General features: G+C 39.8%; 1 protein-coding gene across 1 annotated transcript in view; it reads right to left on the reverse strand.

Annotated features, from left to right (window-relative positions):
* Window positions 1-511: 511 nt before the first annotated feature.
* The window catches only part of TMC1 (transmembrane channel like 1), a 64,263-nt gene continuing 51,985 nt past the window's right edge, over window positions 512-12,789 (reverse strand). The window contains exons 14-19 of the mRNA XM_024211034.2: window positions 10,240-10,307; window positions 6,035-6,274; window positions 4,136-4,261; window positions 2,107-2,185; window positions 1,876-1,999; window positions 512-786 (exon numbers count right to left, since the gene is read on the reverse strand). Of these exons, the coding sequence (XP_024066802.1) occupies window positions 512-786; window positions 1,876-1,999; window positions 2,107-2,185; window positions 4,136-4,261; window positions 6,035-6,274; window positions 10,240-10,307 (912 nt within the window). The remainder of the gene's footprint in view (window positions 787-1,875; window positions 2,000-2,106; window positions 2,186-4,135; window positions 4,262-6,034; window positions 6,275-10,239; window positions 10,308-12,789) is intronic.

Genomic DNA, 12,789 nt, shown 5'->3' on the forward strand with positions numbered 1-12,789 from the left:
GGTAGCCATATATTTCCAGTCTAAACTAATCAGGTGAGTCTCACTCCTCTGCAGATGGCCAACACAAGCTGTGTGCGCTGCTCAAGTAAAACAGACTCAGATATAATTTCCAAGCAATTATATTGACAATTACCTGTGGTTTTAAAAATAAATGAAGTAACAATGAGATGCTACAGAAACACACTGAGAAACTTATGCAAGAATAAACTAACATTTTCATTCTCATCATAAACATTTATATACTTAGAAACACTTTGACACTCATGACAACATACATCTTTCCAAGACATTCAAATTAACAAGAAGACTAATGCAGTGGTTTCTGTTAAATATTGGTACTGAAGCCTCCAATCCTGAAAATACACTGAGCAGCTTCATGCACAGGAGGAGTCGCATTGAAATCAATGGGACACCTCACTTATTGGCTGAATCAGGGCCATTTTTTTTGCCCGGATTGTACCATATACTCCTGTAGTTCACTTTTACTAGAGGAAAGTGTAGAACAGCCTTATTATCTATAGTTAGGAGTGCCCCTTGGCATTCTTGGGTGTCCTCCAGGAAAACTTTCAAAGCGTGGATTTCTGGGGGGGTAGCCGGGCATGCCATATCCTCTTGGCACTGGTGGTCGAGTCACAGCTATGTGTGGGGGCGGAGCCAGGCTTCCTCCTCTGCCATGCGAGGAATAATGAACATTTGGGCCAGGGCTGTGCTGCTGAGAGGGGCTTGCTTCGTGTTGGTGGCTGGTCTTTTTCTTAGACTCTTTGTCACCTCGTCCTTTCTGGGTACCTAAAATGTATTTAGAAAATCAAACTGAGCCATAGAACAGAGATTCTCTGTTAGAGCAGTAGGAGCAAGAGAAAGCTCAGCACTTACCCTGCCAACCCATTCTCTTAGAGTGAGGTTATGGGGAATGATTCAGCAGCTCCCCCCTGAAGTTTTCCAGCCAGCCCTTCCCATCCTCCAGGACCTTGAGTAAGGAACGTAGAAGCCCTCCCCCTTACATAAGGCAGCACCAAGTAAGTGGAGGCAGTTTCTAGGCTACTGGGGGAGTGAGGGTGGTGTGAGAGAGATGGCAAAACTCAGCAATTTCATTATAAAACTGGCCAATTTCAGCAGGGTGCACTTGGAATTCCCCACATAGCTCTGCTGATGTGCCTCATTCCTGACCTACATCCTCCCTAATATTCCAGCCCTGACTTCTCCTGCTGCCAATCATGCCAAACTGTGTGCTTGTTTTGTGGCATGGACAATGAGGACAGTAGTGCCTGAGTGTAGAGGGGAGAGCACACCACACCTTCTTTAAGGCAGGTAGAGCTGCCACATATGCAGCTTGGGACCATGCCTAGGAAGAAGTTTGGCTGACTGAGCCAGAATTCTTCCTGAGGATTCCTATTATATCATGGACTCACTGCACCCACCCTGCAGGAGCCTGAACTTAAAAACCACAACCTGGCCCTCAATATTCCAATATAAAAATTACTGTAGTATTCTGCAATAAAACTTCAGTCTACCAAAACACTTATGCACATGCTCAGTTTTTAAGCATGTGAATAGTCCCACTAACATTAAGAACCTGCTTAAGTGCTTTGCTGGATTGGGGCCTAACAGTCCAAAGTAATACAGCTTGCAGTTTGTTACTACTGTAGGATTCTGGATTGTTGTTGAAAGAGATTGTAATATTTCTTATAAGGGAAGGAGAAAGACCAATGCCATAAAGATTAACCTGGTGGCTACAAGCTTCTGTATTGTGGTTAATTTGCACTGTTTAATTTTCATGACTGTCCTTCTCAGGGTGTCACTGTACAGTAAGTAGAGAAGTTGAGACAGTGTAGAGGGATGGTAGCAAATATACAGACATCTTCAGAGCAGTCGCACCTTGATCTGCTGCGGAGTCTTGTTTGCTTCCTTGCTGCTTGGGTTTAGTCTCAAGGGAGTTTTCTTCCATCTCCCGTGACTGTTGTGCTTTTTGTTTGTTTCTCTTTTTGTTTTCCTCAGCTTGCTGGTCAAAGGGGAGAGAGGGAGACATACCTTAATTATTTAAATCATTTCTCTACTGATTCACAACAATAAAAAGTAACAGTTCTACCCTCTTTATGGCATCCTTACACTTTGTAGCTTCTTTTTGAGATCCAAGTTAGCTTCCTTGTAGGTTTTGGATGTAGCATTGAGATAATAGATACTCAATCTAAATTTTAAAGGAAAAAGAATACATTCTGTTAGGTAAGAACTGTAAAATCTAACATCATTCTTAATAAATCCACATTACAATAAATAGGTTGTCCCTATCCTCTATAATGTGTTAATATGAAGAGTGGCTTTTACTCCACTACCCAGTCTTATTAACACTAACATTTTGACAGTTCAGTTATGTGCTCCCTAACAGGAGAAAGAAAGTACATTTCTACCTGAGATCCCAGAACAACCTAACTGAAAAATTCACTTTCCCTATTTAAGAACCTTCCTTTCAGTTACGGTGTTAAGGAGGCAGTTCCATCCAGCTGTTCTTCCATAACATGGGTGTTCTGCAAAACTGACTTGTAAAAGATGTATAATGTATTTTTTAAATGACCAAATGTTTATAAAATCCTTTAAACTTGCACAACAATAGGAAATTTAAGTGCTGTAGTGACAGGAAAGACAACAAACAAAAACATGGAAAACTAGTTGATTTTTGTTCTAAATCATAATCTTCTAGCACACAAAATCACAACTACATGGCATAATTTTCTTTGTTAAATAACTGTAAGAAATTAGCACACTTTCACCCCCTACTCTCACCTAATGAAACTCTAACTGGAGATCCAGCTATGTGTTGTCTTATAATGATATTAACAGTATGTCATGCTCCTGGTTGAAATAAGTGATTAATCTTCTCCCTGTTTTGTTGACTCTAGTTTGCCTTGTATTGTCTTTGCCTTTGTTTTGGGCCACAGTCCCCTAATGCACAATATAGATAGCTCTCCTTGAAATCAATGGGAGCTACCCATATTCTTCAGTGAGAGTCTTTCTGTATATAGTATGATTGTCAGCAAGTTTTTGCCAAATTTCATCTCAAAATTGCATTCTGCCTGTGTAAGTTCCTTCTGCAGTTTCTGTTACACTTACTGTTTTTCACTTCCTTTTCTAAAATATTTGGCAGTATAACTGTGTGTTGTTAAATCATGTCTGAATTTTACCCAAGAGTAAGTGACCAGATGTCCCGATTTTTCAGGGACAGTCCTGATATTTGGGGCTTTTTCTTATATAGTCGCCAATTGCCCCCCCACCCCACCCCATCCTGATTTTTCACACGTGCTATCTGGTCACCCTACCCAAGAGGTAGCTGCACTTTTGTGTGTGCTAAGTGATCCTTTGTAAAGTCCTTTGGGATGAAAGGTATCAGGATTATTATTCTTATTCAGGACTGATTTATGGACAAATGTCTATTCCTAGTCCAAAGTCTCAGAAAGTGGACTTTGGACAGGGAACTTCTAGTACAAGGGGGTAGCAATCATGCCTTACTGCACACCACTTACACTGGGGTTTTAGCCAAAGAATCTAATTTGGAAGCCCTCTATGTGGGTTCTCTGCTACATGCCCCCAACTCTTACCTCACACCTAGTTTAGCAAAATGATGGTAGTTCTGCTGCTTTTCAGGCCTCTTTATTATTACACAAAACCCGAGATGCCCAGGAACAGGCTTAAAGAAAGCTCTGTATCAGGGGAATAGCACTTCTGAGAGTTCACTACAAAACATGCTAGGTTTTATGATGTGCAGTTCTGCCCAATGGACTGATTAAACTCGCTCCGCTTTGGACCTCATATAGTTTTGTGGGGGGGAGTTGTTTTTGTTTTTATTTGGGGTTTTTTGTTTTTGCTTCTTATGATTTTTGGCACTATGGTAACAAAACAAGACAAAAATTAAGCCATTGAACAAAAGAGAAAGATTGGGGAGCCTGCCCTTTGTGCAACTACACATTAATTATGATCAAGCAAAAGACTTGTGAATTCCTCAAGTCCCTCAACACAAGGCAATCAGTGTTGTACTTGACTGTGTTTCCAGTGGACACCTACGGTTGTGGAGGCTTGACATGAAAGGAATTGGGTAGAGATTCACATAGGAAAGCGCTGATCTGATTTAAGATACTGTACTTACACCATAAGCAATATGAAGGGCAAGATCAGTCCAGGGTTAGAAGCATAACTAAATACTTTCCCAAACCAGGAAGGGAAGTCATTCTCTAAGGTTTCTGAAATGACCTCAAACATTCTAGTTTTCCCACTGTTAAAAACAAAAATTAACACTGTATCACATACCTTGCCAATGCCAGTGTAGCATTGTGTATCAGCATACAACATGATTATATCAGACCAGGGCTGGGCTCAACAATAAGTTTTTGTCATTCACATTATTTAAATGCTCTTTACTGAGTCGATTTTAAGAAAAACATAACTTTTTATGCATGTTAACAGATTAAAGCAGCACCAAAAAAGTTAAAATGGGTAGCTTGTTCATTCCTTGGGGCATAGGGCAAAGGAAATCTTACTGAAGCTGTTCTAGTTTATCTAATCCTGAATTACACATGGTTTGGGATTGCAGTTACATAGACCAGTCCCCAGATGTCACCCTCTATGTCTTCTATGATCTGATTTACTAAATGAAAATTGGCAATCAGTATCACCTGCTTTGTACCAGTTCTGTGAAATCCAACCAGTTTCATGTCTCAGCAGATTTGCTGGTATTTCATGCATTTCTCCCACATAGTGACGGTGAGTGTCTGGAAAACATCTCCTGAATGATTTGCCTATACCCAAAGGAACTTTTAGAGCTAAGACATCAAGACTTCTGTGCCTTTAGAAGATGCACTGGGATCACTTTACTAATGTATTTTTCAAGCCCTTCACTGGAAACCAGATCTCCATGTTACTGCTCTTCTCCTTTTACTCCATTAACACATTTTTGCTAGCAGATATCAAAGACTCAAACATTTTAAAATCTAAATGTCGTGTCTAACTATTGCTTGCTTACTAGTGTAATATGTCACACTAAATGGCAAACAGAGATGCTGAAGATTTCTCCCCTGATATTCCACTTCTGCAATGCACAGGGTGAAGAATAAGGCATGGGATCAGCTTTGTTCTTGGATGGGCAGGTGTCTTCATAGCTATATCCCCCTCTGCTGTTACCTGCTTGCAGGGGAATGCAGGCTCCTCTTTTTCAAAAGCAACTAGTTATTCTGGACGCCTAACTTGAGACACCTTAAAGATTATTGAAGAGTTGGTGTTCCGCACCTTCTGAAAATTCTCTTTCAGGTGTTTCAAGCCGGGCATCCAAAAACTGAGGTGTTCACAATCACTAGTCCCTTTTGAAAATGTAGGCCACGTTATCTGGGTTATTGTTTATTCTTATTGCAATATACATGGATTTACACACAAATTGCTGTCAACACGGACACCCTTTATTTCCTTTATTACTGAGAACTCCAGGGGATGACTCTCAGCACCAGAAATATATTATAACAGTGCTACTGAATCTAACTCCCTGAAGTACTGCAGAGAGTCTCAGAAATTTGAGATGGAAAAGCTCTATTCGGTCATCTAGTCTTCCCCTCTGCTACTGCCACATCCCTTTCTGCAGTACGTTTTCTAGTGCTTGCTGCAGCCTATTCTAAATGTTCTATCTCCCAAGCAATGAGACTATTTTATACTCTAACAGATCACCTCAAGCAGGTAGAACATGTATCTCTAACAGAATGGTTCTCTCTTCCTTACATATAATTTCAGACTTGATCACACTAGTAAGAAACTTTATTTAAGAAAAAACAGAATTTCTGTCTTACCAGTTAGTGAATACTTTTTAAATAGTTAATCATTTCTCTCACATTTAATTCATCTTCAGAGATTATGGTCCTATGCACAAGTAAAATTAGCATAGTTTATAAAGTGCCAACACTTAGTAAGGAAGTTGGTTTTAGTTATGTCATTCACTGTACAGTAGTCATACCACGAGAGAACCTATTTGTCAGGGAAGAGACGGATATAAAATGTGAAAGACCTGAATGGGCCGCAGTCAAAGGACGGCGGGATAGAGACAATAGTGTACACGGCAGGCAGAGTGGAGAGGAAGAGAATAAAGAGCAGCATGGCCATGTAGAAGTTATTGGATCTAGAGGCTTTGAAGACCCTCTCGTGGGGGACATTGCAGCACATCACAGCCCAGCATTGCAGATACATCGAGGTGTGGAGACGAAACACATTGATAGCTGGCAGGCCTGGAGCGTAAAAAGAACCCATCCTAGAAACAAACAAGAAAAGTGCTCTGTAAAACTCTGCAGCCTTAGATACACCAAAACTCTTCACCCACCCTGGGCTTTCATTGCCTTGTTTTGCAGCCACATACAATGCACTCCATTTTGTAGCTTATGAAGCCTTGTTTAACTCTTTTTATTGACCTTGGCTCTGTTCCTTCCATTGACTTCATGGCATATGGCTAAAATACTCTTTAAATCATGTCTTTCCAAGTCTCAAGGCTCCCCCCCTCCCCTTTTTCTTTCTCCAACTGAATTTTAACAACCAGTCAGAAAACTGTTATTGATTTCCCCCTTTCACTTTCTTCTTCTTTAAATGGTTCTTTCATTTTCAAATCCACTCAGATAGATTGTGATTCATTTATAGAACACATAATCCCAAACATTATACCCCATAATCTCTTACAGGCTTGATGAGTAGTTTGTTTTATCATAATCCAGCCTAGTCTTAATTTAATTTGCTGTTGTTTTATTAATATTTTTGCTGTCTCCTGAGCTGACATTTACTTCACTTATTCTTTTACCATGGTGTGACTGAGAGCACTCCTGTATTCACACACTACAGATTATTGTCATAATCGTTGTGTAAAATATGCCTTGTGGGGTATCATTTAAAAACTAATAACATACTGATCATTAATATTCTTGTGTAATGTATGGAATGTGTAGTAAGAGGTATGAACATAAACTGAAATTATGATTACAATGTGTTTACCAGACAAGTCTCACTAAACCGGTTTCACAAAGACAAAGGACAAAACTGACGGTCTAGACTGGCATCATCAAAGCTGATTAGCAATCACTGGTCAAGTGGCCATTCTTTGGCAACAAAGGGGGCAGGAACAGATTGATCTGTATTTTAGCAAACAATAACATGGAACCTCTTTCACTCTATGGCTCTTTCCTCACAGCTGGAATGAACTTTATCTAGAAGTAAACCTCAGGAAAATGCATTTCAAAGGGTGATTGAACATAAAAATGGAGGGCAAAAACATCACAGGTTCGCTCTCTTTTTTTACCTAACACAAAGGAACCAGCCCTTTGACTCTAGGGGAGAGATTCTGATCTGAGAATTTGGTCAGCCCAGTAGCTGGGAACATGTGTTAAGGATTTTATCTTGAACCAAATATAGCTTGTAAAGTTTTTGCTACTAGGAAGCATTTTATCTTTATTATTCTGGTAACTATTTCTGACTTTAATATCTTATACTTGTACTCATTTAAAACCTCTCTCTCTTTGTAGTTGCACCCAAATGTGACACATAGTTATTTAGTGCCTGATTCTAATTAAGTACCTATTGATTCTGATAAATGTTGTTAGTTGTTTATAGTTACATGTTTATGACTTTGAAACACTGGGCACTCATGTTCTTTGGCTTCACTCTTCTTGCCCCTCTGATTTGAGGATCTAATTCTATTTACCAGTGTGGCTAAGTGGATGGGACCCAGAAGACTTGATTCTATTTCCAGCTCTGCCATTGGTCCACTAGGTGACCTTGGGCAAGTCACACCCCTTCTCTATGCCTCAGTTTCCCCATGTTTAAAATGGGGATAATGGTATTCCCCTCTATGGAGTGCCCCCTCTTGGAGATCTGTGGATGAAAATTGCTACATAAGAGCTAGGTATTACTATTATATTGAAACTTTACCTCTTCTTCTTTTCATCTGTTCTTAATGGATAGAGACCATATAGACTCTGCTAGTTCTTGGCTGAGGGCACATATGACACCTTGTGCCCTTGATCATACTCTCACTGAAATCAGTTGCAAAACTTTCACTGATTCCAGTCAGTTGAGGATCAAGCTAATTTGTGCCCATTATCATCATTTTTAGGTACAACATTTGAAGCAATCCAGAGTAAATTTTGCAGATGACTCATTAATATGCAAATTCACATGAGAAGGTTTACATTCCATTCACTTTGCAGAACAGGAAGCCTTTCTATAAAGAGAGAAATGAATCTCCCTACATACACATGCAAATATACACAAATATACTCGGGCCTCTCAAATCCTCTCCAGATACAGGCTAGACCCAGCCACACCAAAAGCTCTCATGTCACTGCAGTTCAAGTGAGTACATGTGTGTGCAGCTCGAAATAATTCTAGAAATATACAATAACTCATTATATATTTTATTAAAATTTTAACTAAAATAGTTATTCATTATTTTATTGCTGTCATTTTTACTGTCTCTCTTAATTTCACTTGAGATGATCAAATGTTTATTATAAATGCTAAATCACTAAAAAACATAACAAGTTCACTGCTTGATACAGGCAACATTAGCTAACATGTTATGGTCTCGCTCCTGCAGTATGTAGCAGGCAGGTGGACTGCTGGGTCCATGTGGATCCCACATTGGGGACCATGCTATATTAGAAAGTGTATATTGTGACAGAGTATAGATGTGTATAATATCTGTATTTGAATGAGGTATTAAACATGAAATGTTCTGAAAGTAATCAAAAATAAACCCCATCTGATCCCGAAACCAACCTCCCAACTTTTCATAATGAAAGGCTGACTTTCAATCCCCTCCCATCTTCTCCCCCCACCCCAAAAAAAAGTGCTAATTATGGTGGTGGAATGACCGTGCCATTCATGGTGCATAAACTTGGGAGTGCATTTTATACTACAGCTGTATCATCTTGATGAACAGTGGAGTGTGTGCAGCAGAAATGTTAAGTATGAGCAACTGGGATGTCAGTTGCTACTGCCTTTATGATCACACAATAATATGCTGTTTTACAAGCCAATTTGTTAGCTTAACCTCGAGTGCCAGGTAGACACTGGCCCTGTGGATTTTCAATGTACCTAGGGCCAGATTAACCAAGGGGCCCATATTTCTGTGGCTCTGTGATGTATGTGATGAGCAGACTGGCTGCAGCATGAGGCTGCTGCTCCAGGCCTAGATTAGATGCATAGGAGGCTGGATACACATGAGTTCTGCTGTGAGTACCAGGGGCTGCTCCAGGGCCAGGAAAGGGGACATCCCCAGCTGCTGTCTGGGTAGCCAGAGGAAGACTAAACTCCCCCTAATGCACTGAGACTTGGGCCTTATGAGCCTGATGCTGCTCTCACTTGCACCAGTATAGAGTCTGAAGTTCAATTAAGTTATATCCGAGTAAAACCACTGTAGAGCATAGTCGGTCCCTGTCTTTACAAGTGAGGGTTGAGAAGTATGCTCAGCAGTATATGTCAGTGCTGTCCCAATAATGGAGCAAGGGATCATTCCTGAGTGATGTAAATCACTCCACAAAGGGACTTAGCATGCTGCCCCACAGTGGTCCCAGCACTTATCAGTTCAGTTCATGAAGACCAGAAATGGGTCTCAAACTCAGTAGCACAGCTGAGCACTACCACTAAGTGATCCGTTAGTTCACACTGGCAGATTTTTTTATATATTTATTTAGGTATTTATTTATCTCTGCCATTTTTTTTCCATAGGATACAGGGGTAAGGAAACAGCTTTTTGACTGAGAAACTCTTTGGATTTGTGCCACATTAATACATTGTTATTTTTCAATATAAAACCACAGATCAGAGTCTCCAGAATGCTCCGCTGCTCCAACAATGCTCGGCAGCTATAAACCTAACTTTACAGCTGCTGTGTGTCACCGGAGCAGTGCAAAAGATAGCAGAATATATTGCTGAATGTGGTCCCATAACCTTAGCCTGGGACTGACTCGCCACTGTTACCCTAATTCTTTGCTGATTTAACTCCATTGATTTCAAGGTATCCAGTTTGATACCTATTGAACTACATTGGCATAAAACTGGAGTACTACAGTGGTGAATCAAGCCCAGCATTTCAGAAGTGACAAATATGTGAATTTCTATGTTTCATGCTTGATTTCACAGGCAGTGTGAAAAAATTCACACCCCTGCTGGCTAAGCTGACCTAGTATACAACCATCTGTTAATACCATACATGTTCTCTGCCACACCTACCAGATCATGCCTTGGTTAAAGATCAGTCCCAGCACATTTCCACTTATATCAAACTCTGAATATGAAGGCTGAAAGAAAAGGCACAATGCTTCCATTAGGCTTGCAGATAATGTTTTAAACTGACACAGAGCTGTAGATTAAAACTGTCATCTACAACAGCAACAACATACTGGCAATGTCTTCTCAAGACTCTTCTGTTGCATATTAACAATGATTCATGAAACAAATGAATATGACTCAAGATCAATGTGTTGCCTTCAGTACAGCCTGCAATATTTCATTATAAATCTTATTGAGCTTTTTGAAGAGGTGAAGGTACTACTGGAAAGTACAAAGAGCTCCATTTTTATTGGATATGCTTTGAACTTTTAAAACAATGATTCACAGATTCTAAGTCCAGAAGGAACAATTGAGATCATCTAGTCTGACCTCGTGTATAACATAGGCCATAGGATTTCCCATTTAAATTAGAGGATATCTCTTTAGAAAAAATATTCTATCCTGATTTAAAATTGTACAGTGATGGGGAATCCACCACAACCCTTGGTAAATTGTTCCAGTTAACATTTGCTAATTACCTTCACTGTTAAAAATGTGTACCTTATTTCTGGCCTGAATTTGTCTAGCTTCAGCTTCCAGCCATTGATCTTCTTATCTGTTTGACTGTTCGACTGAAGAGTCCTCTAGAATCAACTTTGCCCCCCATGTAAGCAATTAGACTGTGATCAAGTCACCGTTAACCTTCTCTTTGATAAGCTAAAGAGATTGCACTCCTTAAGCCTATTCCAATCCTTTCATCATTCTCATGGCTCTTCTCTGAACTCTTTCCAATTTATCAACAACCTTCTTGAATTGTGTACTCCAGAACTGGACATAGTATTCCAGTAATGGTCACCTCTGGGCACTTATCTATGTATAAGTGTGTGTGAATGTATTAGAGCTAGTCAGAAAATGTTGGGGGAGGGGTGCAACTAGGGGAAGGCTGGAAAAGGTTGCACAGGCACCCTTAGGAAATACTATAACCTGAGTACTTGATTTTGCAACCTTAATGTTCTCTTAACATAACTTTTTATATGAAATATACATGTCTATATATAGTGCTGTGATATGTATGTTGTTTATATAGCCTTTGCTCTAAAGTAAAAGAATACTGCCGGGCAATACAAATTCTCACTATTTTATGGATAAGTAAAGTGGATTTTAGTTTACTTCATACAGTATCAACAAAACTATCAGTTTACTACTGGTGATGATGGAAGAGGCAGAATGAACACAGCCTGATTTTTTTTTTTCAAATTAAATCGTGTCAACAGGGTTGGCAGTGGGAAAATCGGGGGCAGATTCACCAGTAAATTCTGGCTGCTTTGTGTGCTCCAACAGCATCTGTAAACCTGGCTTAATTAGCTTGGATTTTGGCTGCTTTACATTACTAGGGCTGCACAAGGTATCTAGACTGCACTGGTGAATCTGGGCCCTTAACTTTTGACTTGTAAACTGAGCAAATCTCTTAAATGTGACCTTGAATTATCCATAGCTAGTTCATTTAGCTTCATCAACCAGGAAATGTATTAGTGGCACTTAGTGAATAATAATCAATAACAAAAATAAGAAATCCACTTACTCCCAAGTAAACGTTCCATAACTTTCATTAACATTTAATCAGAGCATCCCATTTGCTGGCTGCCCCAGGATCACTGACAATGCATATTCCCAGGCAAGCAATCAAGAGTGTGTGACTATCCTGTCAAATGTAGCTGTGCTGTGCATGGCAGGCCTGCTCAAGCGTAAAACGTATGAGACATGGTCTTGCTCTTTTAGTCCACATTTAATTAGAGCTCTTGTCTGTCCAACCTATGCTTTATTGATTTATTTGTTATTCTTTTAACATACAAGAAGGTAGCTAAAAGCAATGGGGAAGCAAAAATTAGGCAGTGGTATGAAATACTAACTGGAGAAATTGAAATGCTAAATGGTTGAATAGAACTCCTGATTCAAGCGTAAAAACTAGAAACTAAGACCAGCCAGTTTAATACTTTACATCCAAGTGAGTAAAGCCGGGTCTATACTATTCTGAGGGCTAAATGACGTCTTTTATGAGTCAGGGAAGGAGGGAGGAGGAGCATGGCCAAAGTATCTGGGTCAGGAGACATGATCTCTTGGTAGGGTGCAATGGCATTGGGTAGAGCACAATGAGCAACAGGACTTGCTTCAAGTTGAGGGCCCATTCAGCAATGTACTTAAGCACACACCATTTTTAAGTGTGAGTAGCCCGTTGACTTTAGTAAGATTATTCCCATGCTTAAAGTCATAGTTTGGCCTAAGCCTATATCACCTCATTGTCACTTGTTCTCAAACCGTACCTGTAACATCTTTCCCAGGAATCCGGGACAGCATTATATTTTGGGGTAATGATGATGATCTAACAAGTGACATTTCTTACTGTTTGCATTTGGCCAGGCTTTAGAAACCACCGGGAAGCAAATTGCCATTTTTTTTTCATCTTTTTTTCTAAAGCCAACAATGACGTTAGCATTTCCTGCAGAGAACAAT

This window comes from Terrapene carolina, unplaced genomic scaffold, assembly GCF_002925995.2.
Source record: "Terrapene carolina triunguis isolate 2854851 unplaced genomic scaffold, T_m_triunguis-2.0 Scaffold113, whole genome shotgun sequence".
NCBI lineage: Eukaryota > Metazoa > Chordata > Testudines > Emydidae > Terrapene > Terrapene triunguis.